The sequence below is a fragment of the Vanessa cardui genome, chromosome 16, assembly GCF_905220365.1.
Source record: "Vanessa cardui chromosome 16, ilVanCard2.1, whole genome shotgun sequence".
Classification (NCBI taxonomy): domain Eukaryota; kingdom Metazoa; phylum Arthropoda; class Insecta; order Lepidoptera; family Nymphalidae; genus Vanessa; species Vanessa cardui.
The window spans coordinates 11,207,801-11,227,755 of record NC_061138.1 but is presented as its reverse complement, the minus strand read 5'-3'; the positions used below and the strand labels follow the sequence as shown (position 1 = coordinate 11,227,755).

Sequence of the window (19,955 nt, the reverse complement as noted above, 5' to 3'; positions counted from 1 at the left end):
GTTGACACTTGACTTTTTTACAAAACATCTTCATTTCATTCAACGTTTACGCACATCTTTAGTGTATTCATTTTGAATTTCGAATGAGATTGTTTGCTTGTGAAACTGAGACGGTTCAAATAAAGTAATTAAAATAACATTTAGAATGTTTTATAAGTATATGAACATTACAGACGAGGTAAATATGTACACTTTTTTTTTTTAATTCTTTGTTAATAAAATGTCAATGACTCAAAATTTAGATTCCTAATATTGTTTTACACAAAATATATAAAAAAGGCAATGTGTTATCTTACATATTAATTTATTTGTCACGTTTGTTATAATAAACATACCTACTTCTTACTTTAATAATCCATATAGACTTCAATTTTGACTTATACACGTAGACATTATTTACGAAAGCTATTTATGAGTATTTTTTTTGTAGGAAGTTTTAAACCTGTATCTAAAATTTAGTACATCGTGATTCATCTATAGTCAAAATAATTAGACAAACGTAACACAAATAGATATATAGCATTATGTTATCAAGCATTTAACTATGCATTCTTCTATATGAAGAATTCCTACAAACGTTGGTGCTCCGCTCACAAAGCGTGAGTCAGCGACTTCCAAGCATCCTGCTCTTATTGTTGATCGGCAGCAAGTTAACAAGTTTTATGAATCACCAGCTAAAATACCCACTGGTCATGAACTAACAAATAGAACATCGCGTACGTCTTGTTACTTGTATTATCGCCAACATTACGAGCTACCTGAATGTGCAGCTTGTAACATCGCATCGAATGTATCGCATATACAATACTGGTCCTTCCCGGCTTATTTTTGCTTACTGAATTTGTATTTACCAATAGAATATATTACTTACATTCCCTATTGTTTAACGTACAATGCAACACACCTCGCGATTTTTACTTCTATTTCGATTACTAGTAGTTTCAGCGTCGTATGACAGCTGGTTCGAATTTCAAAATTTAAAAAATAGTATTTATTGAGATTATAACTTTAATCTGTTTATATGTATATTATTTTAATAATACTCTGTGGCAATAAATCTGATTTTTATAGGTATTTTGGAGACCTACAAAAGTCTTATACAAAGTTTTTGTATGTGTTATAGTTTTGGTAACGTTCGCTTTTAAAGCGCCTGGATTGACAATTTCGTCGATATATAAAGCGGTGTCTCAAATTATATATAATTAACTGTCGCCCGTGGCTCTGCTCGCGTTTAAGGGTCGTAAGGTGTTAGGCATAAAAGGTAACCATAAAATATAACATAAAACTGTCTTGGAGTTCAAGCTTGCTAAATTCTTTTTATTAAATTCAGTTCAATAGTATGGTCGTGAAGGAGAAACGTACAGATATATACAGAGTTACTAGTTAACGTATAACGAAAGTTCGACCTCAAACTATAGTAATATAATATCAAGAAACATTAATGAGATTAAGACATTAATCTCATTAATGTTTCTTGATATTTTTTTATTCTTGATATTGATTATTATTAATCGACAAAATAATTACAAACATTTTCGCTAAAAAACGGAAAACTTACAAGCAAATTTTCCCTCTTTATATCATTTATATGACAACTGATATGACGACTGAATATGAATATATATATATAAGGAATTTCAAAAAGGCACGTAAGTTTATTAAGTTTATGTTTAATTTTAGTTGTTTTTAATATATTGAATAATCAATACATTCATTCAAAGCTTAGATACAACCATATTATAATGATTTATTTTCCCTTAGATCTATTCAAAGACAATATTTTCTTTCAAATTAAAAATAATAAAATAAAATCAAAGGGACTTAAGTAAAAAGAATGATGAATCGTTTAAAAATTATACGTAATTTTATTACAAATTAAAAACAAAGATGTAATCTTGTACAATCAGTTAACCGGTGACAAGAAGGTTACACAAATAATATAAAAAGGACGTCTAAAATCGACCGCAACTCATGAAATACCGATCATCACTTCAACCGTTCGTTCGTAATCAAAAATAATTGTCCAAAAACCGACGGACAAACCACAAAAACTCGTGTAGATTATGTTATTTCACCCGTTCGATTCTCGATCTCGATGACTTAGTGTAATAAAACATTTTCCTAATAACATTTGACGCTTATGTCATTGATAATAAGAGTCGATTTCGAGTTTTCGGCAAACGAGAGTAAATTTGTCGGTGTTTAATCCAGTGAGCAGTCGTTGTTCGTCGGGTGACGGGTTCGACCATCCGTGAACCTAAGTACAGTCCGCATATGAATTTAACCTTAGAATAGTTTTAACTTCCCCAAGAAAAAAAAGTATTTTTGTCGTCCCTTATCTAATATTCTTATATATTTTTTAGTTTAAATTTTGGACGCAGTATGTTCTTTACTTCAAACGTCGTTTCAATCGTACTACTCAATATTTTCAAACCTGTATGATATACATTTATTTAAAAATCTGTCCGTACTCAATATTACATGACGTAAAACGTATAATTTATTCTTAAAGTTAAAATCTTGTTGCCAGTAAAATACAGAATAGAATGAAACTTTTTTTCTATCTCTACTTCGTAGTAGGATCAAACGCAGGAAGGGGCGGTTCGTCTCAGACCAGTTTGGGCCGCACGGCTCCACGGCTCGCCACTCGATCAACTCTCCTACCTTACGACATTCATGTAGTTTTTATGCCAATTATAAATATTTTAAGCGTTATGAATAACAATAAAAACTATCATGATTAACTTACCATTTATCGAATTTATTGTTACAATAATTACACTTCAAAATTAGTTTAATAAGGACGAAAGCTTGAAACAACAACAACAGCCTGTAAATTCACACTGCTGGGCTAAAGGCCTCCTCTCCCTTTGAGGAGAAGGTTTGGAACATATTCCACCACGCTGTTCCAATGCGGGTTGGTGGAATACACATGTGGCATTAAGCACATGAATCAACGGTGCTTGCCTGGTTAAGATTCACGCGCCACTGGGCCATCTCGACTCCACGAAAGCTTAGCTCACATATTATTAATATTTGATAAGTTAATCATAAAGGTTCCGTGAGATTCAATGTTCATACGATACGCCCCCAGTAGGATGTGAAATGTCATTTTCGAACACGAAAACGTCGCGTCTACATATTTAATATAAGACAAAACAAAAACGTAAAACGCAAACGAGTTACGATCGTGGAAAGGGGTGCTTCATTCCCATAGCATTCTACGTCATTCGAACGCTATAATTTAAAAAGGGTTAAGACAAAAAAATCTTAATTCGAAGTGACACCCCACATGTGCAACCATCCGGTCGAAGATACCAAGATTTAAAGCCGTTCTACACACGTCATTAAAACATCGCTGTCAAGTGAAGAAATCATTTGGATGCTCTCCCGTTTCCTCCCGTATTATTTATCCGAGAGATTATAAACAGATGTTATTCGACTATAAATCTTTGTCTCATGGCACATGAAAAGACGTATGTACTGTAATGTACTCGCAGCGGAGCTTTCTGCGTCAGTTTCGCTATCATAAATATCTCGAGCATTGAGTTTTAAACTAGGATTAATTCTTAACATTTAAAAGGTTTCCAATTTGAAACTATACGTATGTACATCGATCGATGGCCTTGTTGATCAAGTGAGTAACTAATAGCAGTTGGTCCTGCGATTGAACATTCTTGTCGGGTCTGATTTGCCGTCCCATCGAATTACAAGATTGAATGAATATAGGTGCACTTGTTTACGCACACACTTGTCTATACCACTATATATTAAAGAGAGGAAAAATTTGTATTTTGTGTGTGTGTGTGTGTTAATGTTTGTAATAAATAAACTCAAAAACTACTGCGCCGATTTCAAAAATTATTTCACCAATGAAGCCTATATTTGCCCTGATTAACATTATAGTTATAGGCTTATAGTTATAGGATTATCCTTATTAAATCTTAAGTGACCTTTTTGTCGCATGTTCTGCGACAAAAAAGAAAAATATATAAAATAAAAGTCCACCCGTGCGAAGCCCGGACGGGCCACTAGTGCACTATAAAAATAAAGCAAGACTTAATTAGGTAGATATTAGTATCGTGTAAAGTTTTTATATTGTTATTGCCTGTTTCATAAACTTTGTTTGACTTTGAATACTATTAATAATTTATCAGACTATTGTTCGATCGCACATACGAATGTATCATACAAAAACAAATATACTTTCTTGTAGTAGTAGGCTTTCAAAAGTACCAATAGTTCTTGAAACCGAAGAGATATTAAGTAACTATTCCCACTCCTTGATTCACTTACATTAATTAATTTTTTTATTTCATATTACAATGTAATATGAAATAAAAAAAATAGAAAATTTTAAAAGAAATAGTAAAATGTGTTATTTGTCGATATAAACATTTGTTTGGCATAAGATAAGAACGAAGACCTAAAATGAAATAGAGCTTCCAAACTAATTGGATATTTTATACATCCAAAGGAGTTAGGTCACGATCATCTCGAATCAAGATATCGACAAATCGATTGTGGCCGAGATATGAGTATAGTGGCACGATTTTATCTCGTTTAGCCCATCCGAGAAGTTATTAACGGACACCCGGCCGAGATTGATGGAGTGGCATTTTTTCAGTGTAACCGAGAATCGTGTTAGCGTTCTTTAAAAAATAATGTGTAGCCGTTTTACTGTAATTAATTATGTTAAGTTTTATATAAATTGAGACTGTCTTCTTGTCAAAAGACTGATATTTGATAGCTTCTGTTCTATAACTTACAGAATGACAATATTATTTCCAGTCCAGAATACTTTAGAAGTAGCTGAAAATGTTTATAGAATTAAAAAGAAATTCTTGATTACTTTATTTTTTTATATGAAGCTCACTAGATTCATATAAAAATATAGAGTAACAAAGGTACTGTATTTAATTCTTTTCGGATAACAAGGGTTAAAAAAACATTACGTCACAGATTCACTAATATAAAATAAAGACTTACTCGCTTATTAAACATCTAAAGTAAATAAAGAGGCTAATAAAATTTTATTATCTCTGGCAAAGCGAAAAGCTACATCAATTAACTAATTATCTCACTTTTGTATATGTTATCTGAGAAACACTTCGAAATGATATAAAACACTTCATAATATCTTCAATTTAATCGAGTATACACTTCATAATGACCGAAACACGAATACGTTGAGTTTTTTATTGTTTTTTCTTTGGGCGGGAAAAGAAAATAGACGTCTTAGTCGGAGTTTTTATATAATCTCAATCTATTGAGAAAGTAAATCATTAGAAATCTCGCTTATTTTACACTATTTCCTTTCATTTAAAGTGCTTTTCGCTTATGCAACGATCATGACCGTTCATTGTAGGAAAATTGTGTTACGTTATACGCGTAAGTAACGCGTATATAAACGAAATATTATGATCTGTAAGTGATTTGAAGTTTAGCCTTATGTCAAAGATTCTATATTAACTTTTCACGTTAGGTTTTCAGTCTCGCTGGTATACCATAAACGATGTAACTATCAAAAATGTCTCACCCAGGGTGGAATGTGACATTTTATTAAATTCTTATTTGGCAGCTAGTGTTGCAGCCGCGTGGCACGCGACGTCGCGACGACTGCACGCTACCGCTCGCGATACATCGTCGATTTATACCGACATTCTTTTGATTTACTACGATCTATAGTTTTATTTTAATGTCAGTAAGTTATTATACAGACATATATTCTAACTGTATTTTTTATTGTTTACAGATACGACAGCGCCTTATGTGCTATATAAGGATGGAGTGGAACGCGCTCCGCCTGGTACGCAATGGGGTGGCGCTGTTTTGGACGGAGGCTACCAAGCCATGCAACATCAGAGCCCTGGTGGACCCTCACCACAGCCCGAGCCACAGCTCGCTTCTCCAGCCCCTTCACCCTATCCTCCCGCACCACCGCCTCCGGATCAATCGGCGGATGAAGCTGCTCAACAACTTGCCCAGCAACAAGCTCAACAACAGGCCCAACAACAGGCTCAGCAACAACAAACATCACCAGATCATTTGCAAGTCGATCAACAGTTGCAAAATCAGCCACAACCTACGGCGCAAGATCATCTCGACAGAACTCCTTGCTTCGTTCCACAGCCGGACTTACAACAACAATACGCCACGCCCTACTTCAAAGAAACGAGGCCAACTAGTCACATGCTTGGCACCGGTGGATTCCCGTTGCATTACTTAAAACAAAATGGCGGAGTTCTTTCACTAGAGGGCCCGCTGGATCAGTATGCAACGCCAGACCTACGACATTTACCAGACATCGTACAACCGGAGCCACCCAAGCCTCGGAAACACAACCCCAACTCTGAACTTCGTCTTTTCAAGTGCCTGACCTGCGGCAAAGACTTCAAGCAAAAATCAACATTGCTACAGCACGAGCGGATCCACACGGACTCGAGGCCTTACGGATGCCCGGAGTGCGGCAAGCGGTTTCGCCAGCAGTCCCACCTGACGCAGCACCTGCGCATCCACGCGAACGAGAAACCGTACGCGTGTGTGTACTGCCCACGCTCGTTCCGGCAGCGCGCCATCCTCAACCAGCACCTGCGCATCCATTCCGGTGAGAAGCCATATACGTGCGGCGAGTGCGGCAAACATTTCCGCCAGAAGGCCATCCTGAACCAGCACGTCCGCACACACCAAGGCGAGCGCTATTCACAGATATATGCCCCGCCCCGGTCCCCGCACGCGCTGCCCGCACTGACCCGATGCGTTCGCGTCACTGCTGGCGCCGCCTGCGATCCCCGCCGCCCCTCACCCGTTCGATTCGGTCTCGCATCCATTGGCCTTCCTATCAGACAAATTCTCGGTCCCCTCGTCGCCCGCTTAACGGAGGGTGCTCGCGAGACGCGGAACCGATCGCCGGACGCTCCTGTAACCGTCCTCAGTTCGATTAACCCACTCGTCGATATTCCTTTCGTGGACGAATCGGACTCGTAACTGACCAAAATGTTCAATTTTTGCAGACGTTTCACCGCACCTAATCTTCAAGAACGGGACGACGCCGACGTTGTGGCCTCAAGATGTACCGTTCCCTCCCGATGAGAACAAGGAGGAAGTGCAGTCGACCTATGGAGACACGGATGGGCAGAATGGTGAACAACGAGGATCTTGCTTCTCGCCAGGTGATACGGCACAGTACCCCGCTTACTTCAAAGATACTAAGGGCCTTAACCATGCCGTCTTCGGTTCCAGTCTTTCACTCCAATATCTGAAAGGTGGAAAACTGCCGGACGTGTTAGGTGGTCGAGCAATGCCTCTTTATGTGCGCTGTCCAATTTGCCAAAAGGAATTCAAACAAAAGTCAACGCTGCTTCAACACGGCTGCATACATATAGAATCGCGGCCGTATCCGTGTCCGGAGTGTGGTAAGCGTTTCCGTCAGCAGTCACATCTTACACAACATCTGCGCATTCACACAAATGAAAAACCATATGGGTGTGTGTATTGTCCTCGATTTTTCCGACAACGGACAATACTGAATCAGCATCTCCGCATACATACAGGAGAGAAGCCGTACAAGTGTACACAGTGTGGAAAAGATTTCAGGCAAAAGGCGATACTCGATCAGCACACACGCACCCACCAGGGTGATCGACCATTCTGTTGCCCGATGCCCAATTGCCGGCGACGGTTCGCTACGGAACCGGAAGTCAAGAAGCACATCGATAACCACATGAACCCGCATGCGGCGAAGGCGCGACGGGCCGACGCAAAGACTCCGAGGCCGCTGCCACCCGCGGCGGCCGTCGTGAAGCCGGAGTTGTACTTCCCGCAGTGCTACGCGCCGCCGTTCCAGCAGTTCCCTGCGACGAGCGCGACCGAGTTCAAGCCGGCCGTAGGGCCGGGCTCGGCCGTGGCGTGCCTGCCCGCGCAGTGACCCGCGCCGCCGCGGTGGCCGCCCGCGCCCCCGCCGCCGCACACGCCGCACGCGCCGCACACTCCGCACCACGACCTCTACATCGCCGACCGCCTCTACAACTAGGCGGCGGCCTCGACCGGCGGCACGTGACGCGCGTCCCGTTCGGTTGCGGAAACTTAAGTATACGACTCGCCCGTGCGAGCTTATGAGATTGAAATGTAATCGTTATCGGATCGCTGTAAAACACGCTTCGATCTGTAAATAACCGATATCTTTATACTCTATCGAAGGTCTGTCGTGAATGTACAGTTAAAGAGTATGCACACCATTAATAGTGTTACCGTTCAAAAAAGCGAGTATAGATAGCATTTTTGCCCCGTAATATTAAGTTACCACGTAAGAGTTAGGTTTCTCGGTGATTCTTCTGTCGATACGGTCGAAACGTCCGTCAATATCTAAGCGGATCGAACCAGAGATTAGATTTAAAAAGTCTTCGTTGAAATATAAAGAAATAAGATTTGCTCTTTTACCACATTACAACAAGTATTTCGCGATGAATGCTTCGGTACATAGTTGTGCCTATTCGTAATAAATATATGTATACATATTTTTTTAGATATTATGTTAACTTTATTTAGGATTGTTAGGGTAAAATATCTGGCAGAGGTGTGGAAATTGTAAAAAAAGATGCTCAAAATTTCATTTAAGTTATATAATCTAGTTAATAAATTTTCGCGTAAAAATTTGAGCCAAAATTAAATAAAATTTCTTGCAGAGAAAATGTTTGAAATTAACGACAGCTAAGAAGCAAGAATACGAACCAAAAACATAGGTTACCTTTTGCCATCAATACATATTTGTTTATTAGTACTTACAAAATATTCTGTTACTTTTAATAGATGCATTTACTGTTGAGGTGATGAGTTTAAATGTACGTATCTCGTGACATTGTAGGTGCCAAATAACGTAACTTTTGAATTTTTTTTCCATCAGCATATTTAATAGGCCTAGTATAGGTTGTTACCAGTTTTTTCAACGATATGACAATTTGAGATGCATTTACGTGGAAGTGGAAAGGGTCAGACTGAGAAAGGACTGTGATAGCTAGGTAGGATAGGCGTCTATGTCGCTCACTTAGCATATAATTCGTGTACTTTGACGAAACGTGATTGTGAATCCCTTTTTGAGTCGATCGATTGTTTTCGATTAGAGTTTTCGTTCCTGTTCGTTTCTATGTTTTTAAATTAAAATCGACTCAAATTGCCAAACCTTTTTATTCCTCGATTAATCGAAATTTTTAAACTTGTTTACAGCCGACCGTGCGCCTGCGCCGGTACGTGCTTGACTGATTCGATAAAGTAATCACAAGAGTGAGATTAGCGAATTTTACCATTTAGGTAATGTGTGTGATGTGGAAAAATGATGATGATGACGATGGCTTCGGAAGGATGGTATGCCAGAGAAACGTTTTACTTAATTTTAGCTTAGACTACTGTCTTTCGAATTACCAAGCAATTCGACCATTCATCGCGAAATAAACTTAATATTTAAGAAGATTAAAGATATATATGAATTTGTAAAGCCGTCGAAGTATCCTGGCGCCGACCGAGAGCTCGGTCTTGTCGCGTCCACAATAGATACAGTTAGACTTAGAACTCAGCGTTTATTTCATTGCAGGTGACAGTATGATATTATAAGTTTTGATCGAAGTGGTGATATATCTAATATATCAGCTTTGTTATGGTACTTGATAACGTCGTTGTTAATCACTCCTTCGAGTCTCAGTGACTATAAACTGTGATACGGTGCTAGGATATTTCGACGGACCTTTAAACGTTTTATCATCTCTGTTTGTATCTATAGACGACTTATATAGCTTATTTTATGATATTATTGTGATGGTTTCGTTTTCCTACCGCATAAGGAATGTTACGTATTAACTAGTAGTGTAATATAGTGCAAGTGGGATTATTGGAGTCACACTCGGAAAAATTATGATTTGTCACTAAACAAAGTGATCAACGCAATATTATTTTAAGTGGATTCTGTGAATTAAATTCTTGACAAATTATCGCATTGGACAGTTATGAAAAATTTTGACGCTGGACAGTTTTGAACGCCAACTTTTTCACCGCCTACCACATTTTTAACTTTAGCTAATCGATTTAATATTCATTGATTATGATTTATTACTTAGAAAGTTGAGTAACAAATGTGAAATACTTTTACTAGAATTAACGTTTTAGTTTTATTTCATTTTAAAATATCTGAGGATCTAAATATTTGATTTCAGCTTATCGGATGATTATATCGATATAAAAAGTTGGCTTTAAAACTGATCAGCGATACCGTCATACTTTTGTTTCTGATTGATTTTCCTATCAAACTTTTGGAGGTTTACAAATGAAAAAAACACCACTCTCGAAGAAAATTTGAAACAGTTATCTTCCGTGACTAGAATTTTCCACAGCATTGAATGTGATCCTCCTAAGGACCCGTGTACCGCTCCCGAGGTGTACACATACAATAGTCTAGGATGAGTTCTAAAAGGTAGATTTTATTCTCTGACCGCGTACAACTTGTATTCGACGAAGGTCATCTTTATAAAAAGTTTCCAGCTTATAAAAATAACTGATTTATAAATAATCTGTGACAAAAAACATCATAACTTCGACGATTACAACCGCCAATTTACGACGCGGTCAGATAAAAAAAATTGAACCTTAAATATTTTAATTATACCTACCACAATACAGCAGCCTTAACAATAATAGCTATAAGTATTTTTATACAGTTTACGGTTAATATTTCTGTTATAACCGTCGGGAGCGGCGCTCGGGCCGTAGCAAGTTTGAATACAAACATACAATACAGTGCCATAGCCGTGAAATAACCTCAAATTTATACTTATTAGATTTTTATACCGATACAAATGGATTTAATTTTTAAATATAAACAAAAGTGATTAAGTATACAGAGATTAAAGATGATATTTTATACATTTATTACAAACAATATTATTAAAGGTAAATGTGGAATAGACTTAAATTATAGTGTCGTATTGCAACGTGCTAAGTACCTAAGTATCTTGAGAAACAGGTTTTTATAAGTTACGAGAGACGAGGGGTGGAAAATTGATTTAAACAATATTAAGATATGGTCAATTTTTCGCAACTTTTCGTGTGTCTCAGAAAATAGGGTACGTTGATTTAATGGTTCTAGTGACGTTAATTTTTTCAGCGTGGTTATTGTAAATACATATCACAAAACAGGCAGTGTTGCTAGCTCAAATAATCTTATTCTGGTTTCTAACAAAAATATGACTTGTAACGGGCAATTGTCATTATCGAATCATTACATTGACCTTAAAAACCAGAATAGGTATTTAAGAATGAATGTCACGACTTTTATGAAAATTCTTAATCCAAACTGTTCTGTTAATATTGCTCACTGTTTCGTTACGTTTTGCTCAATTACTCGTGTATGTATACCTACCGTTATTTGCCTTAGTTTATATGTCATTTATGTATCATTAATTTTTTTGTATAATACGTATTAGAGAGCACGGTTTTGCTTTTCTTATAATACTACTTGTTAAGAGCTTGAGTTATTCCTGTCAGTGACAGTCTTATTCTGTAGCAGAATCTTGAATTGTATTTTTTTAAATCGATAAAAACAGAATCAAAAAAATAGTTGGCAGTTGACGTCAGTCAAAGACTGCATTCGAGAAAATAAAATTTGCTGTGTTGAATTACGTATCTGCCGTCCGATATTTTTTTGTCGAGAGCTCGATCATTTTTCATTTGCTTTAAAATTAGCTTATCTTATATTATGCTACAGCCGATTCCACTGACGTTTAGTTAGGTTCGTACCATGTTCCTAGCGTTAAAGTACGTATTGTTTATTTATAACTTAAAACGCCTAATTTAATAGGCGTACAAGTTTGAATACAGCGATTCTGTTATATCGTATTTTCATCGCTAATCTGTTTATTTAACAAGGAATTAAATTCCATTTATTTTCTATATATACCTGCTTAATGAAATGTAATATTTTAAAAACTTCTTCGAACTTTACGCAATTTAACATTTTAATATAGTCGAGTGATACCCAATTATTTGTATACTTATTTTAAGTTGTTAACGATAAAAAGGAGAGAATAAGATTGCATTGTGAAATTATACTTTGCATAAATACTTATTATATTATCAAGAGAGCGTCAATTGTATTAAATACAATGTTTAAGTAAAAATAACCAGTGCTAAGCTTAATTTAGTTAAGTATATATGACTTGGAACGCATTAGTAGCGAGATGTTGTTTTAAAACTAGTTGGCCGCCATAATATTAATGATGATATTTATTAATTAAATAATAAGAAAAGGTCATAAAATTCAATCAAATTAAAATATAGTTTCGAGTGATCTTTAATATTTTCATTCAAAAAAATAATATAATGTAAGATATGATATGGTGGCCGGCTAGTTGAATTTCCTTCGAAATAATTAAAATGCATTTATTAGTGATCTCAGGCATTGAAAATCTATAACTGTAAGATTTGGCAAATGTAAAATTAAGAATTTGTTTCCGAAGTTTTTGTAGCGTTTATTTTTTAATAGTAAAAAATATTTAAAGTGCCGCTGCTGATACATCTTAGTACCAATCTTTCGGATAACGAAATATTATATGAAACTGTAACAAAAGCAGCCTAATAATAAGGATTGGTTTCCATCGAATGCAGCCATTTTAAACACTGCATTTAGAAATTTAATATTCAATCACTCATCTTATTCGATATAATTTTTATTTTCAATAATTATATTTGTATATAAAACTGCATGCAGATATAAAAATGGTTTATGTCATTAACATCAGCAATAACAAATATATAGAATAAGGTTTAATTTTTACCCACCCTTTCATCGAGAGAGTCTATTTTGCGAGTTTGGGTATTTCAACATGGCGGAATATTTTTAAATTAAGCACATTTTATCACGTGGTTTTGTCGATTATTAAATCGAATGTAATTTCAATTATATATGATATTATATTATATAATTGTACCAACCACGCGTAGTGAAATATATGGAATGTATTATTATTTTTGATAGTTGGCTACGAATTATTTAATCGTCTTCCATTTTTAAAGTAGTTTTATGTATTATAGCGTTTTATAATCTGTTTCGCTTGTTTATCGATTATAGTTTGGACTTCTGGTTATCTGCACAGCATAGTTTTAAAAGGAATTATTCCGGATTAGTGCAATACACGTTTATTTCAGCGTTATTTTGTGTATTTAAAAAAAAAAACTTTTATTATTATTTGCGTAGATGTAAATGTAGGTCCACAAATAATTGGTAGCCAACATGGATGGCCTATAATTTTATAAATCGGGTGCAACCTGCGTCAAGCTTACACTGCCACACTCGCCAACCGCTGTCACATACATATATTATTAAAAATAATTAATTTCTATCACAATAGAGACTTGTTGAAACAGTTCCACGATAAAATAAGAGTTGTTGAATTTTTTATAAAAGATAAAACATATTAGATATATGATCTTGTAGTCTGGATTGAGTTTTTTTAACAGATTTTATTAGATTCGACATTCGTAAGATACGTCGCCTATTTAGCTTATTTTTGCTACAATACTTATTTAATACAATAAATGTTTACTTATACCGAATAGTACAATAGATATACAGATTTTACAAAATATACAATACATTTTTATACAATAAAGCCGTGATATATTACAAAGATTTTTTTTATAAAAAGCGTAATAGGCGGCGTAGCTCAACGATATATGGTTTCAGTGAAATGGGTGCTGTTATATTATTACTTGTACATATTTATTATAATATACAACAATAGACTGGTAATTTTACAATGTTGTTAGGTTTCTACAGATGTATCCAATGGGGCTGGCGAGATTTGATTTGATCTCACGAACGAATACGAACATAATCAGTCACACGATGATTGTCTTCCATTCGTATTACTTATCCTTTACTTTGCGTTAGTGTTGCCTTTTTATGATCACAGATTAACAAATAAATCGCAAATTAAATTCATTAATTTGTCGTAGCAAATTGTAATATATTTTGTTGTACGTCATAAGGAGCATACAAACTACGCGAGTTTTTAATTCAGCTCTCCGAAGGCCTAAAAATCATCTCTCCTCAGTCCCTCCACATGTTACAATAGAGTATATTTTCTTACATACAAATACACCGAAATAGACTATATAAAATTGATTTTAGACAATCCCAGAATACAAGATCGAACTTTTTACACACAACAGTTCAAAACAATTTCTAATTGATTTATCCATAATTTAAGTTGTTTAAAACAGTTGGTTGCGACATGGTCACAGAGATCCAGGCGAAAAATTTTACCGTTGGCATTTAAAATTAAAATTGTAAATATTTTTTCTAGTTCTTCCAAAATGATATCAGTATTAAATACAAAATTCGACTTTGGTTAGATCAAAAATGTATGTGTGATCTATAGGGAATTTTGCATTGTATCTTATCGATGTAATTTTCGTAATAGTTATTTTTTAATTATATATATTTTTTTTCATTAAGATATTTTTTAAATGAATTGTAACGATCTTGCCTAGATTTGCATTTATGTTAGTTACGTATTATACGTTTGAAGTTGATACCATCGTATTTATGTATATTATTATTATTGTATTAAGGGTTTTGTTTGTTTTTTTGTCATTAATAGAAGTAAAATGTTGTAAAAAGTAAGCTCGTTGTATTTTATCAAATAAACACTTTTTAGTCCAACTGAAGCAATATATGGCAGTTTTATTTATAATCTCAATCATTCATAAAAAAAATACAATTTTTAAAAATGGAACATTTACTAGTTGTTTTATTTAGTTTTGCATTTACATATGGATTGGTTTGGTTTTTATGTAACCATCGCACTCATCGCAGTAACTGGTTAGTAGGCCATAAATATTACCAGAGCTATAAACCTTCTTCTAATATCTACAATATAAACCATTAAAATCAATCAATATTCTTTATTCAAATTGACTTGGGTATTACTTCCGTCATTTCACTAGATTACAATAATGGAGAGCAACCTAAGACTAACCCAGACTCCGATATCCTAAAATACTGTAAAGGAACTCAGTAGTTTCTAACTAATACTAATTATATTATTTTACGATATAAACTATAATTGTTTGTCATAAAAACTGAAAATAAATAGCAAAGACAGTGAATATAAATTTTGATAGTTAAATTGTATAGTTAAGTGGTAAATTGTTAAATGCCAAGGTAAGGATTCTAGACAAAGCTGGATAACGTCCTACAATATAATAAAATATAATAAAATATACAATTCCAAAAAACATACTAAACAAACATATAGCAAGCCATTTCACATTTTGTAAGTTATTTCTGTCTGTGTGTCAGTTAATTATACGGTATTTATCATTACGATAGGTTGAAAAATATATGTGTACAAATACATATACATAAATTAATTCGATGAGAAGGTATTGGTACGTGGTTGTAGAGCTTTAGGGGGTAGATAACACGAGTTCGTCACATATTCTACTACCGCAAGCAATACTCAGTAGCGTTTTGTTCCGTTTTAAAGGTCCAGTGAGCCACTTTGTGAAAATGTTTTTTTTTATGGTATAAGTTGGCGGACGAGTAGATGGGCCACCTGATGGTAAGTGTCACAATCACCCATAGACAATGACGCTGTAAGAAACTAACTAATCCTTACATCGTCAATGCGCCACCAACCTTGGGAACTAAGTTGTTATGTCCCTTGTGCCTGTAGTTACACTGGCTCACTCACCCTTCAAACCGGAACACAACAATACTGAGTACTGTTGTTTGGCGTTAGAATAACTGATGAGTGGGTGGTACCTACCCAGACGGGCTTGCACTAAGCCCTACCACCAAGTAGTAGTGTATTGGAATATCTTAAATATTCCAATGGATTATAAATGCCGGATGGCGAGCCCAACGATATGCTCTGGAAAAGGCTTGTCAGTAATGGGTGAACACGGGCTGATGATGATGATGATGATAAGAATTGTTAGTTAACAGCTTCCTGTTAGTTTTATAAGTTAAACAAAAAACAATACAAAAGAGTCACTATATGTAACTGTTGTATTGTTTTAAATTCTAGTGCAGATGTCACTGTCCTAGTGCTCCTAGATACAAGCGCCATCTTGCGGCTTCTTGACTAACTATAACGATATTCAAATACCCATTTTCGTGGGTAATCAAATATTTATGAATTAATAAGGTTATTTAATCAATTAGCAAAGTAAAATTTTGCATTCGTCATTTGTTTATAAAAGTTTCGTGATATATATTTTTAAAATAAATGGACTTCAAACGAAAGCAAACACAAAAGATCAAGCAGATTGGAAATTCTGTCTATTGCTGAGCACACTCATCTTTCAATTCGGTTTTGCCTTCCAGTTGACTTAGAAACTGAATGAGGCTAGCAACAAGTGTTTGGAATGGACTATATGTACACATTTTAGCAAAAAGGGAAATAAGACAAGTGTATTACAAACTAATTTTATTAACATTAATAACTGAATTATTCGCCACGTTTTAACAGTTTTGTTATACTTTCTTTGTTGAGATAAACACAAACATCCATAAAAGTAAGCGCCAACAACAAACAGTGGCCCAGCATGTCTTTGCTTAAATCTTTTTGATTTCTAAACATCGTAACTAGCTTTTCAGGAACTTTAACGTGAGATGTGATTCGGTCTTGACTCGCATCTTGCAATAAATTTTCAACTGTCTGCTCAGTTGAAACATGTTCATTACCAACTAATGTACCATATAACCTAAAATAATTAAAAAACATATTTAGTAAAATATTTCGCTGTAATTTAAAAACGAAAAGTTTATTTTCTTTTCAATTTCATTTCAGACTGTTAGTGTAAAGATAACATTGTTTAAATATCTACTTTTTTATGCCAAGTTAAATTGAAACAGACGAATGTCAACTTGGCATTATAGCGCCATCTTGTTTGTCACACAGTAAACAAGTATTTAATTCTTTTAATAGATGGCGTTACCAGGAGCAACTCAAATATATATTTACTTATAAAATCATTGACTCTGTCTTTACTCTAGTAGCTAGATACGAGGTCTTGGATTTAAACACCAAGTTTGGCCGATAAAATGTAATGGACTTCCTATAGACAAATGAACAGTTTAGTCTGAAGTTAGAAGTATGTACACTTCCATGCCTCGGAAAGCACGGATTATGGGAGTGCCACGTTCCCTTTTATAATGCGGACCATGTTTGCGTACACACTTGTGTTGTATAATATTATGTTCTGCGTAGTTAGTTGGTCTTGAGATTGCCACCGTGGTCGAAATCAATCAGAACAAAATCATTTACAACCATAAATAATTATAAATTTACTAATACATACAAAACTTAACATACCTATACGGAAGAGTCGGTCTCAGGAAATAGACTTTCTGTTTAAAATCTTGAGATGTTTCTTCACTATTACTGAAAAAAAAAAAAACAATATTATTTTAGTATGAATTATGTTATAACATCTGCTATAGCTTAGTTCATCTTAACTGTGCCACACTATTGGCTTTGTCTCCTCATACTTTCTTGATGACAACTATTTATTAAGACCTAATACTACTACTTTAGTTGTTGTTTATTTTTTATTTTATTTTTTTAAGTCAACAACAGTTATTTTTTGCACTATGTTTATTTTATTGCCAAGATAAGATAATAATAGTCAAATTAAATGTAGATTTGACTGTATACATTTGTATCTCTTCACATCTTTAGACCTTAAAACATCCCATGATCCTAATAGTAGAATACTTATCAATAAACAGAGAAACTCTTCAACTGATATTTTGCTAACAGCTCTTAAACGACACATTATTAAAATATATATTATAGTTAATCACAATATTACACTTGGACTTAGCTACTTATAAATAAACAGTTTTATTTAAAAAAAAACTAATTATAATGTCTCCAAATATCAAAATCAAATTATCATTCATGTCATATCAATTGCAGATCAAAGTTGTTTATATATCTTTACTGTTTCTGCTGTTAAAATAGTATATAAATAAATTTACCATTGACAGATACAATATGTATAATATGCCTTGTTTTGATACATACCTACTTAATTTATCATCATTACTCTTAGCATTAATGAGTGCAACAATCATTGCTACCAGTTGTGCTTTCTGTAAATTGACACCTAGAACTTTTGGATTATTTGGATCACTTCCAGATGCTCGGAGGGTTGTCGCCTCCGCCTTCATGACATATACATCGGCAACTGGAAGACTCTTGGTTATATCCCAGGCCTTGAAAATAAATACAAAACTATAAAGTAAATATCGAGATACTCAAAATAAGTTCTGATAATATAAAAAATAAAACAATAAATATACTCACAATATCCAGTATATCTGTAATTTGCAACTTCTTCGAATTTGGATATTCTATGTTGTAATATTTCCATTCATTTACTTCATACTTTTCTCTATCTATCAGAACCCAACAAACTGAATTGACAGCTATGTACACTGCTAACACAGATTTGCAAGACTACAGACAATGATGAAAATAATATTAATCATGTTTTTTCTATATATTATTATAAGCAGGCAAAGACAAACAACCTTTTTCTCAAAAGTTTTTTGTCAAGTACTCCGCAAATAAAGAAAGGAAAAAAAAACTTAAGGAATTTACATGCTATTTTTATTTCAACGTCTATTAATAAGGCTTTTATTATTAGACAAATAGGAATATGATGATTGTTTTTACATGTTACATCCATTATAAATTTTACCACTTCATATGCCAAGGTCCGAGGGTTTAAATTTCAGGTCAAGCTGTCAATAAAAGAAAGCTGTTTGTCCTACATCTGAAATCTTTCCAGCTGGGCAAATATTAGCAGCTTGCTATCCCATTGAATTATGGATATACTGCCGTGGCCAAAGTCATTTGATACAAGTTTTTAGGTTTTTAAGAGTTAAACACAAGACTACAGCAGAAGTTAAACTATTTAATATTTTAGAAGTATATCTAATACTTTCAATACCTGTCTTATATTTTCACTTAAAGATGGTTGAAGTATTTGTCCTTTTATCTTTTTACTTAAGTTATTGTTTTCTTTCTTTGGTCCCTCTAATATACTATTACATAACTTCATAGCTAGTTTCTCTGTGAAGGTATCTACAGTTTTTATTTCTGATATTGTTTGTATGTGTCCATTCTTCCCAAGCCAATCTGTAAGCTTTTTTAACCTAGCTTTACTAATTTCATACCTGTAATTAAAAAAGCATAAGCTAAATTATGATCACATATTAATAAGTTTTTTTTTATATCAAGCAACATTTAGGAATCCTACTCTTCTGGTTTGGTACAAATAATTTTCAAGCCTTTTTCTGAACTGAATTAGCTTTTGTTATAACTATCTATAAATGCAATTCTTATGTGTTTAAGAAAAAGATATAATAGACATAGATTAGCCATTAAAAACAATACCAACTTTACTATTGACATTTGCTTCAGGATATATTCTATGGGGAATGTTAACAAACACGAAAAAAAATTTTTTTTTTAATTTAGTACGTAACATTGATACTTTTTAATTTACTAACCTGGACAAGGAAGGAATATCCTCATTTATAACCTGCAATATTTTTTCTTTTTGAGATTCAGTAAACTTCTTTTCAATCTCATTACTGTAAAACCGCTGCACTAATGGAATTACTCGACATCGTGGAAACTAGAAAACAGAGATTCATAAGTTTTTATAGTACTTCTGAAATTTTATTTACAAATTAAAAACCTAACCTAAGTAAATAAGGAAATATTTATAGTACCATTAAATATGTTCTATAATTTAAAACTCCAATCATTTTCATCTATTCCCTCCAGAACTTTACTATATTTAATTTACTATACAGAGTTTTCTCTCAAGTTAATAAAAAGCCCATTGTTTACATTTGCATTTGAATTAATGTCATACAAAAAAATGTC

General features: G+C 34.2%; 2 protein-coding genes across 3 annotated transcripts in view; one reads left to right on the top strand and one right to left on the bottom strand.

The window, feature by feature from the left end:
* LOC124536322 (zinc finger protein 774) overlaps positions 1-14,718 on the top strand; it is a 44,705-nt gene extending 29,987 nt beyond the window's left edge. Inside the window, exons 2-3 of one of the 2 annotated variants that reach the window (XM_047112847.1) lie at positions 5,756-6,607; positions 7,014-14,718. In XM_047112847.1, the coding sequence (XP_046968803.1) occupies positions 5,756-6,607; positions 7,014-7,927 (1,766 nt within the window). In that variant the 3' untranslated portion in view covers positions 7,928-14,718. Of the gene's footprint in view, positions 1-5,755; positions 6,692-7,013 lie in introns of both variants that reach the window. The other variant, XM_047112846.1, reaches the window with a different exon arrangement.
* A 1,743-nt stretch (positions 14,719-16,461) lies between these two features.
* On the bottom strand, positions 16,462-19,949 carry LOC124536467. Its single transcript, XM_047113018.1, has 7 exons — positions 19,799-19,949; positions 19,574-19,701; positions 19,012-19,237; positions 18,363-18,515; positions 18,081-18,271; positions 17,367-17,435; positions 16,462-16,755 (listed from the first exon to the last, which is right to left on the bottom strand). Exons 1-7 carry the CDS (start codon positions 19,838-19,840, stop codon positions 16,500-16,502), a joined length of 1,065 nt encoding a protein of 354 aa, XP_046968974.1. The 5' UTR covers positions 19,841-19,949; the 3' UTR covers positions 16,462-16,499.
* Between the last annotated feature and the right edge of the window lie 6 nt (positions 19,950-19,955).